The sequence below is a fragment of the Xiphophorus maculatus genome, chromosome 20 (genome assembly GCF_002775205.1).
Source record: "Xiphophorus maculatus strain JP 163 A chromosome 20, X_maculatus-5.0-male, whole genome shotgun sequence".
Lineage (NCBI taxonomy): Eukaryota > Metazoa > Chordata > Actinopteri > Cyprinodontiformes > Poeciliidae > Xiphophorus > Xiphophorus maculatus.
Window position 1 is genome coordinate 14,411,585 of NC_036462.1, and position 18,066 is coordinate 14,429,650.

Consider the following 18,066-nt stretch of genomic DNA (forward strand, 5'->3'; position numbering starts at 1 on the left):
CTTTATATCTGCTCTTGAGTTCTGTTAAAGAGAACCTATTATGCAAAATCTTTATGTTGCATGTTTTGTACTTCAGTTTGTGTCTCTGCCTCAAAAGTATGCCAAAGCAATTTTAAAAACCACCCAGCCATTTTTTGGCAATAAGTCAATGTATTTTTGGTATCTGGGAAATGAGCCGTTTCAAAAACCTTCAGAATGTAACGTCACTAGTCAGACAGCACTATCCCTCACCTAGCAACCAAGGTGAAGATCAGCCTGTCATCTAGCAAGCCAAGCTGAGCTCCGGGACATTTGATTGCATACAAGTTGCTGGAAAAAAGTTTTGTTGAATTGCCATCCAGAAACCACTTCTTGTTGGTTGTGCAGGAAGCTCTACTTCTGCTTTTCACGGTTGTATAAGTGCACATCTGTTTGCAGCCATTTTTACATGCAAGATTTAAATGCTGATTTAGGGGGGTGGCCAGCAGCTTATTTGGTTTTAAAGTGACCCAAAAGCTCAGGAGCAGCGATCCTTGTTCTGAAAGGAGCTCAAAATAGGCAAAATTGAGCAGACACTACAAAACCTTTGTCACAATACCATACTTATAGTTACAGTGATTTGGAAGCAGCTCTAGTAACAGGAATCTGCTTTATGGTATCCTAACTTGATTTGCTACAGTTGTGACTGAAATAAAGCAACAATAATGTCCAATACGAGAAAACTAATAGATTACATTTAATCAGAAACACATCCTGATCAGGACCCTTTCTTGAAACTTGAAACAGACTATATTAAAAATCATTCTTAATTTTAAAACAGAGCTGTTGCAAAACAAGGCAATAACTTAATGTCGACTAACTAACATTGCTGTGGCCAACAGTAAAAGATAAGATTTCCTACGTCTGCCAAAATTGAGTAAAACAAAGAAGTCTGGGCATCGACACCACTAAGTTGGACGATGCCCCAAATCTGTAAGAGTTCTCTTGCTCATCCTTTTGAGTAACAGGACAGCTTGCCAACTACCTAACCTCTAAGAGTTTGATGTTTAACTACAGTGTTTGCTTAATGGTCTACAAATTGCTACAAACATACAGGTAGACCTAGAGAAGATTCATTAAGTTACAAAGCTGCTGTGGTTCCAACATGTAAAAAGACCTATAATGTCAATACCATTTCAAAAGGAAGAGCCAAGTCAGTTAATGTGTTGCTTATGATGTAACGCATGTTACTGCATGATAAAACTCCAACTGCTTGTAAAAAAAAAAAAAAACAAGTGAGCCGTTTCTGTTTTTATTGCAGACAGGCCATTGCGAGTAAGGGATCTAATCAGGAGATGCAAAACACAGCAGTCTAATTGCATCATTAGCTAAACCACTGACTCAGTCGGAGACTATAGCCTCACCCCTCCCCCAACCCACCGTCTCCTGCCCCATCCAGAAATAGGGAGCCAGGCCTCCAGCTCTTTACTGTACAGCTGCTCAAGCAGAATAATTCTAGCATGTTATGTGCAACAGCGCAAAATGTTAACGTTCCAGAAATATCCAAATGGAAAAAAAAGAAAGAAAGAAAGAAAAACGCACATTAATGAGACTGTGCTATATGTTGTCATCAAGACGGTCATCAAGAAAGTCATATTTATCCTCACATTTTATCCTGGAATAGATTAGTACTTGAGCTTGGATACATAATGTAATGATGATTCCACAACATGTAAGGAATAGCCCTGTCTAAAGTGACTAAGCTCAGCTAGGCTGAACTTTCCAGATTGTAGCCAGAGGTAATCATCACACACAGGTGCACCTACGTAGTTTTGACATCATGGGATTTTAACAAGAGCAACCTCTCTTGATGCACTGAAATTGGTAAAGCATCACAGTCTTTTTTTAGACTTCCTGCTGTTCTGGTAGTAAAAGCCGGTAAAAGAACCAACTGACTTGCTTTCTAATTTAAATGACCCCTGCTTTCTGCAGGTCAGTTCAGCATGCCTTGAGAGAAGCGTTTACCATCTAAAGAGACCCAGCCCAACACTGCTCAGGGCTCGAAGCACAATTCGATCTGGGGCCTGACTTCCACTTCAATCCATCGCAAGCACCACAAATTTCTCTTTTAAATTGTGCATTTAAATGTGCCTTTATCATCCCTATAAAGTTTTATGCTAACAATTAAACTGCCGTAATCCCATAAAGTGCATTTGCTTGATCTACAGATGTTTCAAATTACTTATTAAACAAACCTCTGTTAAATAAGGTGAAAAGTTTGGACAAACCAGTTAAATTTATTCTGCTCTAGCATAACCATTTGGTGGTTAGCGGTTTCTGCATGCATGTGACTCTAGCATAGAGAAAACGAAATTCTTAAAAATGATGAATTAGTATCCATCCATCCATCCATCTTCTTCCGCTTATCCGAGGTCGGGTCGCGGGGGTAGCAGCTTCAGAAGGGAGGCCCAGACTTCCCTCTCCCCAGCCACTTCTTCTAGCTCCTCCGGGGGAATCCCGAGGCGTTCCCAGGCCAGCCGAGAGACATAGTCCCTCCAGCGTGTCCTGGGTCTTCCCCGGGGCCTCCTCCCGGTGGGACGTGCCCGGAACACCTCACCAGGGAGGCGTCCAGGAGGCATCCTAACCAGATGCCCGAGCCACCTCAACTGGCTCCTCTCGATGTGAAGGAGCAGCGGCTCTACTCTGAGTCCCTCCCGGATGACTGAGCTTCTCACCCTATCTCTAAGGGAGAGCCCAGCCACCCTACGGAGAAAACCCATTTCGGCCGCTTGTATCCGCGATCTCGTTCTTTCGGTCATGACCCAAAGCTCATGACCATAGATGAGGGTGGGAACGTAGATCGACCGGTAAATCGAGAGCTTCGCTTTTTGGCTCAGCTCTCTCTTCACCACGACGGACCGGTACAGCGCCCGCTTGACAGCAGACGCTGCGCCAATCCGCCTGTCGATCTCCCGCTCCCTTCTTCCCCCATTCGTGAACAAGATCCCGAGATACTTAAACTCCTCCACTTGGGGCAGGACACCCCCCCTGACCCGGAGAAGGCACTCTACCCTTTTCCGGCTCAAGACCATGGCCTCGGATTTGGAGGCACTGATCCCCATCCCGGCCGCTTCACACTCGGCTGCGAACCGCTCCAGCGAGAGCTGCAGATCACGATCTGATGAAGCCAAAAGGACCACATCGTCTGCGAAAAGCAGAGATGAGATCCTAAGGCCACCAAATCGGACCCCCTCAACACCTTGGCTGCGCCTAGAAATTCTGTCCATGAAAGTGATGAACAGAATCGGTGACAAAGGGCAGCCCTGGCGGAGTCCAACTCTCACCGGAAACGAGCCCGACTTACTGCCGGCAATGCGGACCAGACTCTGACACTGGTCATACAGGGACCTGACAGCCCATATCAAAGGGCCCGGTACCCCATACTCCCGGAGAACCCCCCACAGGGCTCCCCGAGGGACACGGTCGAACGCCTTCTCCAAGTCCACAAAACACATGTAGACTGGTTGGGCGAACTCCCATGCACCCTCCAGGACCCTGCCGAGGGTGTAGAGCTGGTCCAGTGTTCCACGACCAGGACGAAAACCACACTGCTCTTCCTGGATCCGAGGTTCGACTATCCGACGGACCCTCCTCTCCAGGACCCCTGAATAGACCTTGCCAGGGAGGCTTAAGAGTGTGACCCCTCTATAATTGGAGCACACCCTCCGGTCCCCCTTTTTGAACAGGGGGACCACCACCCCAGTCTGCCAATCCAGGGGAACTGCCCCCGATGTCCATGCGACATTGCAGAGTCGCGTCAACCAACACAACCCCACAACATCCAGAGCCTTAAGGAACTCCGGGCGGATCTCATCCACCCCCGGGGCCTTGCCACCGAGGAGCTTTTTAACCACCTCGGTGACCTCGTCCCCAGAGATTGGAGAGCCCAACCCAGAGTCCCCAGGCTCCGCTTCCTCAGTGGAAGGCATGTTGGTGGGATTGAGGAGGTCTTCGAAGTACTCCGCCCACCGGCCCACAACGTCCCGAGTAGAGGTCAGCAGCACACCATCCCCACTATAAACAGTGTTGGTGCTGCACCGCTTCCCCCCCCTGAGACGCCGGATGGTGGACCAGAATCGCCTCGAAGCCGTATGGAAGTCTTTCTCCATGGCCTCTCCAAACTCCTCCCACGCCCGAGTTTTTGCCTCAGCAACCGCCCGAGCCGCATGCCGCTTCGCCCGCCGGTACCCATCAGCTGCTTCCGGAGTCCCACAGGCCAAAAAGGCCCGATAGGACTCCTTCTTCAGCCTGACGGCATCCCTCACCGAAGGTGTCCACCAGCGGGTTCGAGGGTTGCCGCCGCGACAGGCACCGACAACCTTGCGGCCACAGCTCCGATCGGCCGCCTCGACGATGGAGGCACGGAACACGGTCCACTCGGACTCCATGTCCCCCACTTCCCCCGGGACGTGTTCGAAGTTTTGCCGGAGATGGGAGTTAAAGCTCCGTCTCACAGGGGATTCCGCCAGACGTTCCCAGCAGACCCTCACAACACGTTTGGGCCTGCCAGGTCTGACCGGCTTTCGCCCCCACCACCGGAGCCAACTCACCACCAGGTAGTGGTCAGTGGACAGCTCCGCACCTCTCTTCACCCGAGTGTCCAAGACATACGGCCGCAGATCCGATGAAACGATGACAAAGTCGATCATCGAACTGCGGCCTAGGGTGTCCTGGTGCCAAGTGCACATATGGACACCCTTATGCTTGAACATGGTGTTCGTTATGGACAATCCATGGCGAGCACAGAAGTCCAGCAACAGAACACCGCTCGAGTTCAGGTCGGGCGGGCCGTTCCTCCCAACCACGCCCCTCCAGGTCTCACTGTCATTGCCCACGTGAGCGTTGAAGTCCCCCAGCAGAACAAGAGAGTCCCCAGGAGGAGCACTCTCCAGTACCCCCTCTAAGGACTCCAAAAAGGGTGGGTAATCTGAACTGTCGTTCGGCCCGTAAGCACAAACGACAGTCAGAACCCGTCCCCCCACCCGTAGGCGGAGGGATGCTACCCTCTCGTTCACCGGGGTAAACCCCAACGTACAGGCGCCGAGATGGGGAGCAACAAGTATGACCACTCCTGCCCGACGCCTCTCACCTTGGGCAACTCCAGAGTGGAAGTATGTCCAGCCCCTCTCAAGGAGACTGGTTCCAGAACCAGAGCCGTGCGTCGAGGTGAGACCGACTATTTCTAGCCGGAACCTCTCGACCTCACGCACTAGCTCCGGCTCCTTCCCCACCCATGAATTAGTAATGTTATATTATGACTGAGATTTAAAAAATTCCTTAAAAGGCCTCTGATTGGCGAGATCATATACTGAACCTTATTTTCCTCTTCAATAAATGCAAAAACACAAACAACAGTTGTCTTATACAGTTTAGAAACATTTAAACCAGAAGCTTAATATCTGACGTACTTTTATGCAACTTAATAATAAAAATCTGGCAAATGTTAGGATCATGTTTTGAAGCATAAGGGAGATCATTATTTATTTATTTTTAGTTGAAGTCAAAACTACCAACTCTATTGCAGTATTTTTTCTACTGTGCTTTTCGTCAGAGAGAAAAAAAGAGATCTGATTTGGTCAAAGCCAATTTTTCCAAAAACTTCAGCATCGGCCAGGAAAAATCTCATCAGTGCTTCTCTACTTTTGACATAACAATCAAGCGGATTTACTTCCGAGTGACTATAGTAAATACTTTTTCAGTTCTTTGAAATAAGTTTTTTTTTTTAAATGGTCATTAATGCAACTTAGAGGCAAATTTAAAAGTATGCTCATTCTGATGTCACAGAATGTGATAAGATATTTTGTGTAGCATCTAATTTTAAAGGGGCTAGATCTACATGATCAATGTCATGTTGTGATGTATGTCATCACAAAATCACTTTGTGAAATATCGCAATCACTAAGGACAGCCTGAGTTCAATGTTTGGTTGGTTTTATTATCCCTTGTAAATTGCATTCAAACTCCTTGCCAATAATATATTTGGTGAGTTGGTCATATTAATTTTACTATCAATATGCACAAAGTATTGTTTGGAATGCAATAATGATTCGTTAATGTCAGTACGCTAAACATTACATCAAGTGTTAGAATCCCAAGTGATAAAAAGTGAGGAACTTGAGGATTTACAATCCACAAGTTTGTAAATCTTGCAGATTGCATTCATCTAATTATGAATACATGATGAGCCATGTCATGCACTGATGTTGGTCCACTGTTTTATCAAGTCCACACTCAGCACAGCCATCTACCAAAATATTTTATAACACTTCATGCTTCTCCTTTCGCTGCTGATAAGTACTTTCAGAATGCTAATGTCATTTTTCAATAGGACTTGAAAAATCCTATTTTTCTCTACTATGAAATGTAGAGATGCCTAGCTTAATGCCTAGCATTGTACGACAGTGGTTGATTATTCTGCAAACTGACATGACCTAAACACCATTATAAATGTATAGTAGGGGTCTCAAACTCCAGTCCACAAAGCTGCTGTCTTGAGAATTTAGACCCGTCTCTGGTCATACACACCTTAATCAAGAAGGTACATTTCCTCCTTTTAGCACATTACATTTCATGCAGCCAAGCTCTGCTAATTAAGTCATACCTGAGAAATGTGTGTTGAGGCAGACATAGATCACTTTTTTTCAGTTTTCTGGAAAGCTGAATTTTGGGGTTTCATTAGTAGTCAGCCAAAATAATCAAAATAACCAAAAAGAAACATTTTAACATGTTCATTTGTGTGTTTTGAATCCATTTACGAGTTACACTTGTGCTGCACAGAGGGCCCAAAGCAGCAGCTAGGTTTGCTTATGCCTTGAACTGGCTCTGTGTCTGAGCGCGTATTAGATCTTTCCCCTGCAAGTGCAGCACGGGGTGTACCAGAATAACACGCGGTGCTGTTATTCCCTGCCTATGTAAAGAGATAGAAGTGAAAATAGCACCTTTGATTGTTCTTGTTGAGGGTGCAAAAGTAAACGTCAAGGCATCAGCTTGACAACCCCCATCACTAAGTACATCTCTTTACATCAAGTTATGTTGGAAAATGACTCTGTTAGTTTAGAATTATACTCTTTCTTGTTAGAATAGTTCTTTCCATCTCAAGAAATATGACTGAGCTTCCTGTGTCACACAGAGACGTCTCAGCCTGCATGGCACAGCACTTCTAACCTGGCCTCTGCCGCACTGCATTAGCAACAGCGATCATGGAGCTCAGCCTCACTCTGCAGCTACAGCATCTGCTGAGGATGGAGAGCTTCTTCTGGAACCGACGGCTCCACGTCGCCTCTCACATCCGCAGAGCGACGTCTCAGTGTGTTGGAAGATATGACGTCCCGCCGCTTCGTGCGTTCAATGGGTAACGCATATCTGAACTGTGAGCGTGTGCTGGAAACAGACGTTGCTCGACCGCTACTCTCCCCGGGCTACGATGCCAATCAAATTTGGCCTGGACTGCAACGAACTTGATGCGGTCCACTCAGAACAATGAGCGAGCTAATCAGTGCTAATACGGCGACCCGAGTATAGTAATGATGTTAAAACCTATCCGGGTCGCTGTGGGGTGAGGGGGAACGTCCTGATCTCATCTAGGTTTCGACACCATTCGCTGGAACTTACCGTCACAAACGCTGCGTTCACAATAAATCTCGGATTTGAACATGACTGAACTCATATGTGGCGTTTATAGGAGTCGTAATAACCCGAATAACACATGCGAGTCATAGAGGAAAAACACCTTTCTCCCTACCTTTGACAGAATCCTGCTCTTCCTTCTCGGCTGGGGTGAAGACCCTCTGAATTTTGTTGCTCTTACACAGCTACCATGCGCTGCGTCTAAGCCCCGCCCTCTCGCTCTGAGCGGAGTCCTATTGGCCCGTTAAAACACAACTGCAGACGAGCCAAAGCTCTTCATTGGCTGAGGACAGCTGCCAGTCTTTTTGGATTCTTCTTCCCGCGTCCCGAATAGCGTTCCTTCATACGTTACATTATACAGCCTATATTTAGGCGTTAAAAACAAGCAAGTGAAAACAAGTCAAAGTGACCTCCACCAGCAACACACCACAAGGCAAGACAAACTGAGCCTTCACACGTACACTTTTAATGACTGCACAATGGAAGCTGTCAAGACAAAGAGGAAGCTATTCAGGCAACGAACCAAACGGGAAATTTATGTGGAAGTCATTTGTGGTAATTATGCAGTGATAATTTTCCTTTTATTTGCAGAAATAAAGCTGTGCAACAGAAATAGCCAGATGTTTAGGCGTCACAGTTCCTCCAAAGTGGTGAGAGAACATTAGAGTCAGTCTTTCATCATGAGAGGAGCCTTGACTTGAGCTGCAACCTCAGCCCCCATAAGTTCCTCTACGATCGTCAGGGCAAACTCAAAACTGGTTCCTGGCCCACGGCTGGTGATGTAATGCCCATCTTTCTGCACTCGAGCTTCTGAATATTTATAGTGATCTAAAAAAGACAGAACAATACCATTAGGATGGCACGGTGTGAGCTCGGAGCCACAGCTCAGATTCGCAAACATAAACCCTGCCATTGTTTCATCGCCCTTAGTTCTAGTATGTTCTGTCAAATGACTGCATCTTCCTTCACCTCAGTGCTGTTCTCTGCTCTCCAACTGCAGAGTGACATGATTCTTTCAACAATCAAAGAGCTAGTACAGCACCACCTGCTGTCCTTTACAGATACATACAATTCCAGCTACAGTGAACCTTTTTGATGTCTTCAACCACAAACCTCAGTATACTTTTTTGGGATTTTGTGTTGTACACCAACATAAAGAAGTGCATGACTTAAGTGGAAGAACAATGAGACATGGTTTTCTACACCAAACAGAATCTGGTAATGGTTTACATCAAAGCTCATGCCTATATATATTTAGAAAAGTCCAGACAAAAATTTAACTGAGAATCATCTGCAAAACTTGAAAATTGATGTCCACAGCTGTTATCCATGTAATCTGACAGAGTATGAGCCATTTTTGCAAAGATGAATGTTCAAAATAATAAAATAATCAAACTAGATGTGAAAAGCTAGTAGAGCCATACAAAAAACGAGTTGGAGCTTTTAATGCAGCAAAATGTGATTCTACAGAGCATCCCTTCATGGGTGGCAGATACAAAAGCACAGTTTTGAAATATTATTTGTAAAAAGAAGTCCACTTTATAATGATGGAATATTTTGTGTTTAGTCTTTCACAAAAAATACATATAAAATACACTAAAGTTTTTTGTTGTAAAATGAACAATGTGAAAATATTTAAGGGGAATCAAAACCTTTCAGGGGTACTGCAAACTAATCAAGGTCAACAATGTTTTTACCTCCAACCATCATCTTCTCCTTCATGCCAGGATGTGTGGTGACTGTGCTGCCGTAACCGATGCCATGAGCCAGAAGAGCGGTCGGACCTGAAGAAGAGCCAAGCTGGTTTAGGTGTGCTTAAAAGCTTTTAGACTCGTATACAAAAAAGAATATAAAAATAACCACATTTATCAGTTTTAGAAAATCTTTTTATATATTCTGGTTAATAATAAATGAATGACACAATATCTGATAACGGCGTGTCCTGAAGGTGTCCTCAACCTTTGTATTGTTTCTAAGAATACACACACAGTATACAGTTTCAGCTCTTCTCCAAAGACTCTGCAGCACTCTGGAAAGGGAGGGAAATCAAAAGGAGAGGCCGAGGACGCTGACTTCTGCTGCATTAACTTTGGTAATGCCCTAGCGCTGCTGTTAGCTCATCCAAAAACTGTTAATAAATAGAAAGTTATTGATCCCGGAGCTTTGGCTGCCTTCCCGTGCTGTCTCAAGATTACACTTTCCCCACTGGCAGAACAGCAGACTGCCAGTTAAAGCCAAGCTACTCCCGTTACGAGTCCCCACCCGGAGGACGCCAGTCTGGGTACAGAAACTAACAGCATGGCAGATGCAGAGAAACAATCATTTACTTTCTGATGAATAGGAGATATAGTCAATTGAAGCTCTATCTTCTCCTTGAGTCAAGGGAAAAAAAACAGATGTTCATCTCATGATGCACCCTCTCCCTGTTTCATTAAGGCGTGTATTCCTGAGAGGATTCCAGTCATATTTAGGACACCCTTCAATCCACTTTGCCGCACCGGTTCACTGTCCCCGTTTGAGACATCTTTCCTGCGTCCCGTCTCTGTCCTGGAAGGCTGTCAGATAAAATCTAAGTGCTTGTGGGTCTTTTCAGGGACACCAGCATATGTGCAACCTTTACTTGTGTGCCACGGGGGGCAGGGGAGGTTCGCCAGTGACCACAAGTTAATGAAGTGTGGCATTAGGGGACAGAGATAGTTTATCAAAAAGCCCCTAATTTCAGATCCAGAACAATAAGTCCCAGGTTTATCTTTGGTTCCTGTCTGTCTGTAGGGGAAACAGCTGTCTCATCAGCTGTGCTGCTTTCAGTTGAATCCAAGAAGATAGGATGTCTCTGTTAACTTCAGTGGCATTGCAAGTCTCTCCCATCATATCACCTCAATCACCTCAAACAGATGTTACTCCATGCTTTCAGGCAGAAGCCATCTTAAGTACAAGAGAATGTCTGTTCTGTCTGCTACTATTTCATCTTAGTGTCAATGTTCAAAAATAAGACATTGTCAAGGACAAGTCACAGAAACGGATAGACTTGAAGTGTTGCAATTTCACAAAATAAAACCCAGTAAATGATGTCAGTAGTATAGAAAAAGTACAAAATACAATTTTAAGTGCAACACATTTTATATTTTGAGTTGGGTTTTTTTTTTGTTTTAAAACTAAAAAATCCCTTGCACATTCCTTTTAAAATGCTTTGACTTAAATAATTTTAAAAATTAAAACTTTCCCAATTTTGTCGGATGTGCAATTCAACTGAAAATAACATAAAAATTTGGTTAGAAGTCAAAATAGAAAATATTGTAGTTTCCATGTTGTATAAGTCTGGACATCCTTATCCGATCATTTGCTAAAGCAAATTATAATTTTAGAGTGAATCCAGTCCACTCAATATCATATTCAAATGTCCTTTGAGGTTTTACTTTACATTTATTTATTTGCATCACTGAGATGAAGCCAGATTTTGCAAAGTTTTAGAAGTATCAAAAAGATTTAATTTCTCAAAGGTATCAGTCAGGAGAGGATGCAAAATAAAATTTCCATCACATCATATATTCCAAAAGAGAGTAAACACAGTCATCAAAAATTGATAAAACATGGGATAATAAGTTGCATCACAAAAACTGGACATTATTCCAAATATTAATAGGAAGACATGTGGTCAGATAGGCTGCCAAACAATCATCAAGCACACAAGCATGTCTAATAATAGGTTCTGAATAAACTTTCAAACTTTTCTCATATTTTTATCATTTTATTCACCTTCTTTCTTCAGATGAACTTTACAGAGTATGTGCCACATAGTAGCTGCAAAAACTTCAAAAAAGACGGATCTTGATCTAATTTGTTTTACATTAGAAACCCTGCCATCGTGAGATGGGTGTGTGCACTTCTGACATATTGTGGAACAATAATTTCTAAAGCTTTCTAGTTAAACTTCAATAGGCATCACAATCTCTCACTCATACAATAGCCCTAACATGAGGCAAACTGCTTGCATGCAAATATCTCCAGAACATCTACATTACTAGAATAAAATGATGATGATCAGGTCAAAGGTCACATCATATACAGTATTTAACCCACAGAGATAGGTTGCTACCAGAGGTTAGCCCAGTATAATTAAGGTTTGTTTGTTTTCATAAGCTGTACCTGCACAGATGGCTGCAATCAGGCCTTTTCTGCCATCTTGGTCCTTTAACACCTCCTTCACAGCAGGAGACTGTAGAAAAAACAGAAGAAAACAGATGCACAGTGAGTCATTTGCAGACCATGTGATGGTACTGTGTATATGCTGACTATATTATATTAACACACAGTGGCAGTATGTTAAACACATGCAACAGCATTTCTCTGAAAACACAGAATGTTTAAGCACAATCACAGATTTATATATAGTCTAACCTTTCCATAAATACGCTTATTGTAAATATAAAATTCTAGCATTTCAACAGACTAACATTCTTTACTGTGTTTCAGCATTTTTGCAGTTGTCTTGAACTTTGTTCCAGATTAGAGGAGCATAAAAACTGAACCAAGGGATGCAGAGTAGGACTGGAACAGCCAAATGCTCCGACTTGTTCGTAAGACTTCACTAGGTTGCAGCTACTACCGGATAATGTAGAGACTAAATATGTGGATGAGTGATCCACATGTTTAGTTGTGAGAAGCTACAAAGCGTTCATGGAAATCAGATTGCAACATTTCTTAGAGAGGAGAAAAGTGCATCTGGGTACAAATAAGCACAAAGCAACCAGCTGAGATCATCCTTTGTCACATCTGAAGCTCTTGAGAATTGGGTATGTTTGCTTTGCTGTTCATCTGTAACAATTAAATCATGTCTCCAGTGAATTATTATAGCAAAATCAATCTCCTCCCCCACAGAAACAGATTCAATTTGAGTCAATAGCAGAAAATTAAATCTAAAAAAGCAGTTTATGGAGTAAGCTTATTAAGATATTTGTCATTTTAGTCTTGCTACTGCTCCCAATTTCCATTTTTTATTTTAACAAATAAACTCATTTGAACTTTTGAACAAAGCGCCACGTGTAATTTTCTCACCTCTGCCAGATTCTTGGCTCCTGGCATTCCTCCTGGCAGAAGCACCACATCATAAGGCCCCTGAGAAACCAAACCAGATAAAGTTTCACAGCAAGATCAGCAACCACCACCCAGCATACCAGTTAACACCTCTCAATGAAAGTCAGTGCATTAATCAAACAGGCATATTGTTATAGGAGTTTATTCATAGTATATCAGATACAAATGAACGGGAAAAATCCTGCAGATTCAGGGCCTTAAAATGGAAATTGAAGACCTAAATAAAATGCCTTGAGAGAGTTTATTATATTATAGTGCCTTACAAACATATTCATACCCCTTGAGCTTTTTCATATTTTGTGACATTAAAACTACATTGCTGTCTGTGGTTGCAATGTGGCAAAATGTGAAAAAGTTCAAGGTGACTAATTCAGATTTTCTGTGACAGAGCAACACAACAAGGCATATAATTGTGAAGAGGAAGAAAAATAAATGGCTGTAAAACAATTTTAAAATATGAAAAGTGTGCAGTGTATTTATATTCTTCCTCCCTAGTCTAAATAGTCTAAAATACAACCTAGTGTAGCTGATAGATTTCAGAAGCTGCTCAATTTTTTTACTTTAAGGGAAATTTTAATCGGATTGGTTGATCCGGTTAAAATTAACTTGAAAAGTTTTCACTTTACAAGTCTTGCCATCAATCCTCATTTGGAGCAGGGCTGGGGCTTTGTAATACATGTGTACATCTTGATTTAAACTCTTTAATTGTATATTTGATTCTGCATTTAGTATTGTCAACCTCATCTGCAGAGATCTATTGCTCAGGTGAGACAACTGTTTGTCATTCAGCCCACAACTCTGGTCTTTATTTGATAGTAGTAAGAAGAAAGCCATCGTTAAAAGGCCATGAGTAGTCTTGATTGCCGTCAGACTAAAGTTCCACACTTTGACCCACATACAAATGTGGTATGTGTTGAAAGGCAACATTTCACTTAACCCTAAACACACCCCACAGTGAAACTGGGTGATGACACCATCATGCTGTAGGCTGCTTTTTCAGCAGTGACAGAAATGCTGGTCAGAGTTCATGAGAAGATGGATGGAGTTGAAATAAAATTAGTTAGACTTGAGACTGCAACAGAGGGTCACTTTTCATCTCCTCCAAAGTTATCAGAGGCTTCACAGATTAACCTTTTAATTAAACCCAGTGTGTCAGTTTAGTTAAAAATCAGTATCATGTCAGATTTGCAGTTATTCTTTATCTTCATGTTATGGGTTGAACAGTGTGCTCTGTTAGATGTTTGAAGCATAAACTTAACTGCTCTAAACTTCTCCACAAATTCATCCATGACCTCTTTGCTGTATTTCTTGGACTTTGTGAAGCTGTTTCTTCAGCTGTTGATGTTCTCCTACAAACCGCTGAGGCCTTCACAGAGCAGGTGAATTTTTACTCAAATTAAATTACACACAGCCAGACTACAAGCAGGGGACTTTCGAAGAGAAATTTCTGCCCTGAAATTTATTTAATTGTGTTAGAATGAAGTGAGTTGATTATAAATGCAGGCTGAAATTGTTCTCCTTCCACTTTACTAATATGGACTGAAGTTTGTGTTTGTAATGTGACAGCATGTAAAATAGTTAAAGAGCTGTGAAATCTTCAGCAAGGCACTCACTGTGATTGCTTACTAGAGAACCAAAAGACTCACCTGTTTGCTGGCTTCTTCCAGACTGGCATCAGGACAGATTACAACACTTCTGCTGCATTCGACTGGATCTTTTCCTGTCAGACCCGCAACAGTCACCGCAATCTACAGATATGAACACATTATCATCAGACGAGAGTAGTAACTAGTTACGTTTAATCAAATAACTTTTGAAAAAAAATACTTTAGAAGTACTTTTATTACACCGTACTTTTTACTTTTACTGTAAGTAATGTCACTAAATGAACATATTTTAACCAAAAATGCACCAGACACAGATATACAGTTTGTATAAAAGTGAGACATCTTGTTTGTACTCAAGCTTTGTTGTTATGCTATTTTCCATCTGCCCAATCTATTGTGCCATTTGGAGATTGAGAAAATCGAGTAAGCACTAAATGTTGTCACTGGATGTGCTTTACACTGTTCTAACATCTATGTACGTATGTACCTACTGTATTAGTTTTTAAAGTTTTCTATAGAAAAAAAATTGTTTAGGAGAAATGTCTCTTAATCCTAAAATTTCTTTTGTAATTATGTTATTTGTATCTTTTTTTCATTCTAGCTTAAAATATCAGAATTTTCACATAACTATTATCTATTTGATGATTACGTCATTTTAGAATATTAAATCAGAGATAATAGCAATATAATCTCAATAAGGTTGGTGTTTTGCACCAGATGTATGAGGGAAACACCATTTTAATTCTGCATATGTCTTGTTGAATATGTTAAAATAGTGCTACTGTTACTTTAGTATTCTGTGTGTGTGTAATTGGGTATTTCTGAGGTACGTACCCACCTATCACTGGTGCAGATTATCACAACACGTCATCCTGACTTCACTGGTTTAAACAAATCTTTATTTTGAAAGGTTAATCAAGTTTATAGGTTAAATGAGGTTGGACTTTGACATTTATCTCCGTTTGAACTCACTGCAAAGGTTATGGGGACCGTCCACAGTTAGCCAACTTAGCTGACAACAAACGCGAGTGATGAAATTGCGGATTTCAGCACTCATAACTTAATTACTGGGGTATTTAGTTTTCTGTGACTTTTATTCAATATGACTGTGATTAACAGATATTTAAAGGGTTGTTTATAGCAGAAGATTCAACGTATCGACACAGCAAGGTTGCCTGTTATTTCATGCTAGCAGGCTAACATGCTAACACATAGCATAAACTGTGCAGAACGAACCCCGGCTCTGCGCATGATGTCCACAGGAATCACAGTTTCCATCTCTTCTGCACCTTTAGACAGGATCACTAACGCTCTCTTTCCTGCCATGGTCAGCTTAATGTTTCGCTTCTGCAGAAGCAAAAACGCTTCAAACTTCAAGCAGCGTCACGGTGAGAATATGACAGGAGGAAGGTTGCCAGACCGCGTCCTTTTATTCCCCTATCTGGACACTGATGTTCTTTCATTTCTTAAACTGCAAGGCTTCCATGTTCGATCTGTTTAGAACTTAGATTCCAAATAAAAATGTTGAAACTCCAAAATAAATATAATAAATATAGGAGATGCTCATTATGTTTATCTCTCAGATAACTACAGTACGTTTCCACTTCCAAGTAAACAGAAATCTGGAGTGTTTTGCTTTGACTACCTGTACAAACCCTTATCAAGACAATCTGGATTTGGGGAAATTAATCCAAGAAGTCGTTTTGGTATCTAAAATAAATGAACATGGAAACGTAATTGTGACATTTTTACAACTTGTCAACTTCACTGTCTTCTGTTTAACTTATTCTCAACATTGAAATCTTTCATGCACAAAAAAAAAACCCGGCAAACAAAAACAAATGTAATTTGACACACTAAATATATGAGAAATTGGAAATTGAGCTACTTTTGGTTCTTGGCCATGGTGCATATCGGCATTTAATTAATGCACTATTTACCAGTATAAATAGGCGTCTCAGTCTATTTATACACAAAAAATTACATTTTTGCGGTCTCATGTAATTCACTCTTTTCTCCAGTAGGTGGAGGTATTAGCCAAGGCTTCCATGGAAAGCTTGAGCAAAATTGAATGTATTTTAAAAACTTTCATTTAAGCGAACAGATGTCTTGAAGAAAACGTTCCTGAAGCAAACTTACATGTGTCCTTAGTTTGCAGGTCTATTATAGATTATGAATTAGTAAATTAATCAGTTAAATTAATCTCAAAGTTGATCATAAAAATCTGTTTGCGAACTTGTGCATCAGAGATTTTGAAGCACATATTACAGTGTAAATCTTAGGGTCTCAAGCTTTAGTCTGCAGGCACACATCTCTTAAAGTGTGTATGTGTGTCTGTTTTCTGCTGCTGTGATTCATCATCATATTTGAAACAGCAAAGTGTGGATTAGACAAAAGCGTGGGGGTTAGTGCCAGCAGGTTGTTTACTGCAACTCTCAGTGAATTCAAGAAGCAGTGGAGATTACCAGCATATGTGGCTGGGGATGAACCAAAGCAGACCCACAAAGGCTCTCCAACAAAATTCCACACATGCACGTTAGACTCAGAATATGTTACCAAGTAGGAAAGGAACCATTATGCCATTATTTTATTTGGCATAATAAAATAATGCCAATTCTTATAATCTTTTTATAAAGATTAAAAGACTTTAATCTTTATATTAAGATTAAAGTCTGTAAGTGACTAAAAACTAGGCTTGAAAAATTATTTTTTAAAGAAAAGATAAATGTGGAATTAGTTGTCCACTTCCTTGATCTTGTTCTCAGGAACTAATACAAACGTCTAAAGTTTTGATTGTCAAAATGATCAAAATACACAAAAGGAAAAGATGCACATCTTTTCGAATAAGTTTCAGTTAGCAGGAAGAGTGCAGTACCCTGTGCTACAGTTAGCAACCCTGGTAATAATGCTTACAAAGATTTCTGGATTATATTTTACAATATTTGCAATGTTTTATATTGAAAATTTGGCATAATTACCACTTTTTTAAGGATTCTTTTTAACTGAGCTTTAGAAATTTTGTTTTCAGGTACCCTGACTGTTTGTAGTGGAAAAAAGGCTGTCTTAAATGCCATGTTTTCTTGTCTTTCCTATTTTGAAGACGAGCTTCAAAATAGACCTCAGGAAAACAAAAATATTACTTATTAGAAATTTCTAGAATTCCTGACAAACTTTTAAATGCAGATTGTAGAAATACCTTAAAGGGTCCATTAGATTAATTTAAAGATTTCTTAGGGTTTTTAATAATTGCGAAGATTTTGTCAATAATGATTATTATAATGTAGTTTTTTCTCCACTGAACTAACCTACTTTAATAATGATTTGATTTTTTGAAAATTTTCAATATGATGTTATGCAACCGCAATAAAAGATAAATACATAATTGGGCTTTTGTTTGTCAAAGTTGTGTTTATTGCATGTTTTATGTTGACTCAGTTGAGCCTGTGGAGTAAAAACATCCTCATCACCAAACTCCTTTGCACATTATTATTTCTGCTATGTTCCCACTTGCCTTCACAGTCAGGCCTTGTTCTCTGCTCTGTTTTATCGGGACCCTCACAGAGGTCTGAGTGAAAACCTGAAGGGTTTCTGGAGTCAAACCTCAGGGGAGGGAGACAAGAATACAAAAACATTTTTTTTTTCTGAGCAAAGAGAAAATCCTCAAACTGAAATGAGGGAATTCCACAAATTACTGATTGTCACAAAGTAATCCTGTTACCAC

General features: G+C 41.3%; 2 protein-coding genes across 4 annotated transcripts in view; both read right to left on the reverse strand.

The window, feature by feature from the left end:
• Positions 1–7,860, reverse strand: part of LOC102227926 (voltage-gated potassium channel subunit beta-2) — a 94,899-nt gene extending 87,039 nt beyond the window's left edge. For 2 of the 3 annotated variants that reach the window (XM_005796953.2, XM_005796952.2), the window contains exon 1: positions 7,760–7,860. The gene's annotated coding sequence lies outside the window, so the exon portion shown is untranslated. Of the gene's footprint in view, positions 1–7,182; positions 7,264–7,759 lie in introns of those variants that run through there. The other variant, XM_023324696.1, reaches the window with a different exon arrangement.
• Positions 7,861–8,088: 228 nt separating this feature from the next.
• On the reverse strand, positions 8,089–15,782 carry park7 (Parkinsonism associated deglycase). The gene is made up of 6 exons (XM_005796949.3): positions 15,582–15,782; positions 14,385–14,486; positions 12,700–12,759; positions 11,791–11,860; positions 9,342–9,428; positions 8,089–8,472 (listed from the first exon to the last, which is right to left on the reverse strand). The coding sequence occupies exons 1-6, from the start codon at positions 15,669–15,671 to the stop codon at positions 8,312–8,314; spliced, it is 570 nt and encodes a 189-aa protein (XP_005797006.1). The 5' UTR covers positions 15,672–15,782; the 3' UTR covers positions 8,089–8,311.
• Positions 15,783–18,066: the final 2,284 nt, after the last annotated feature.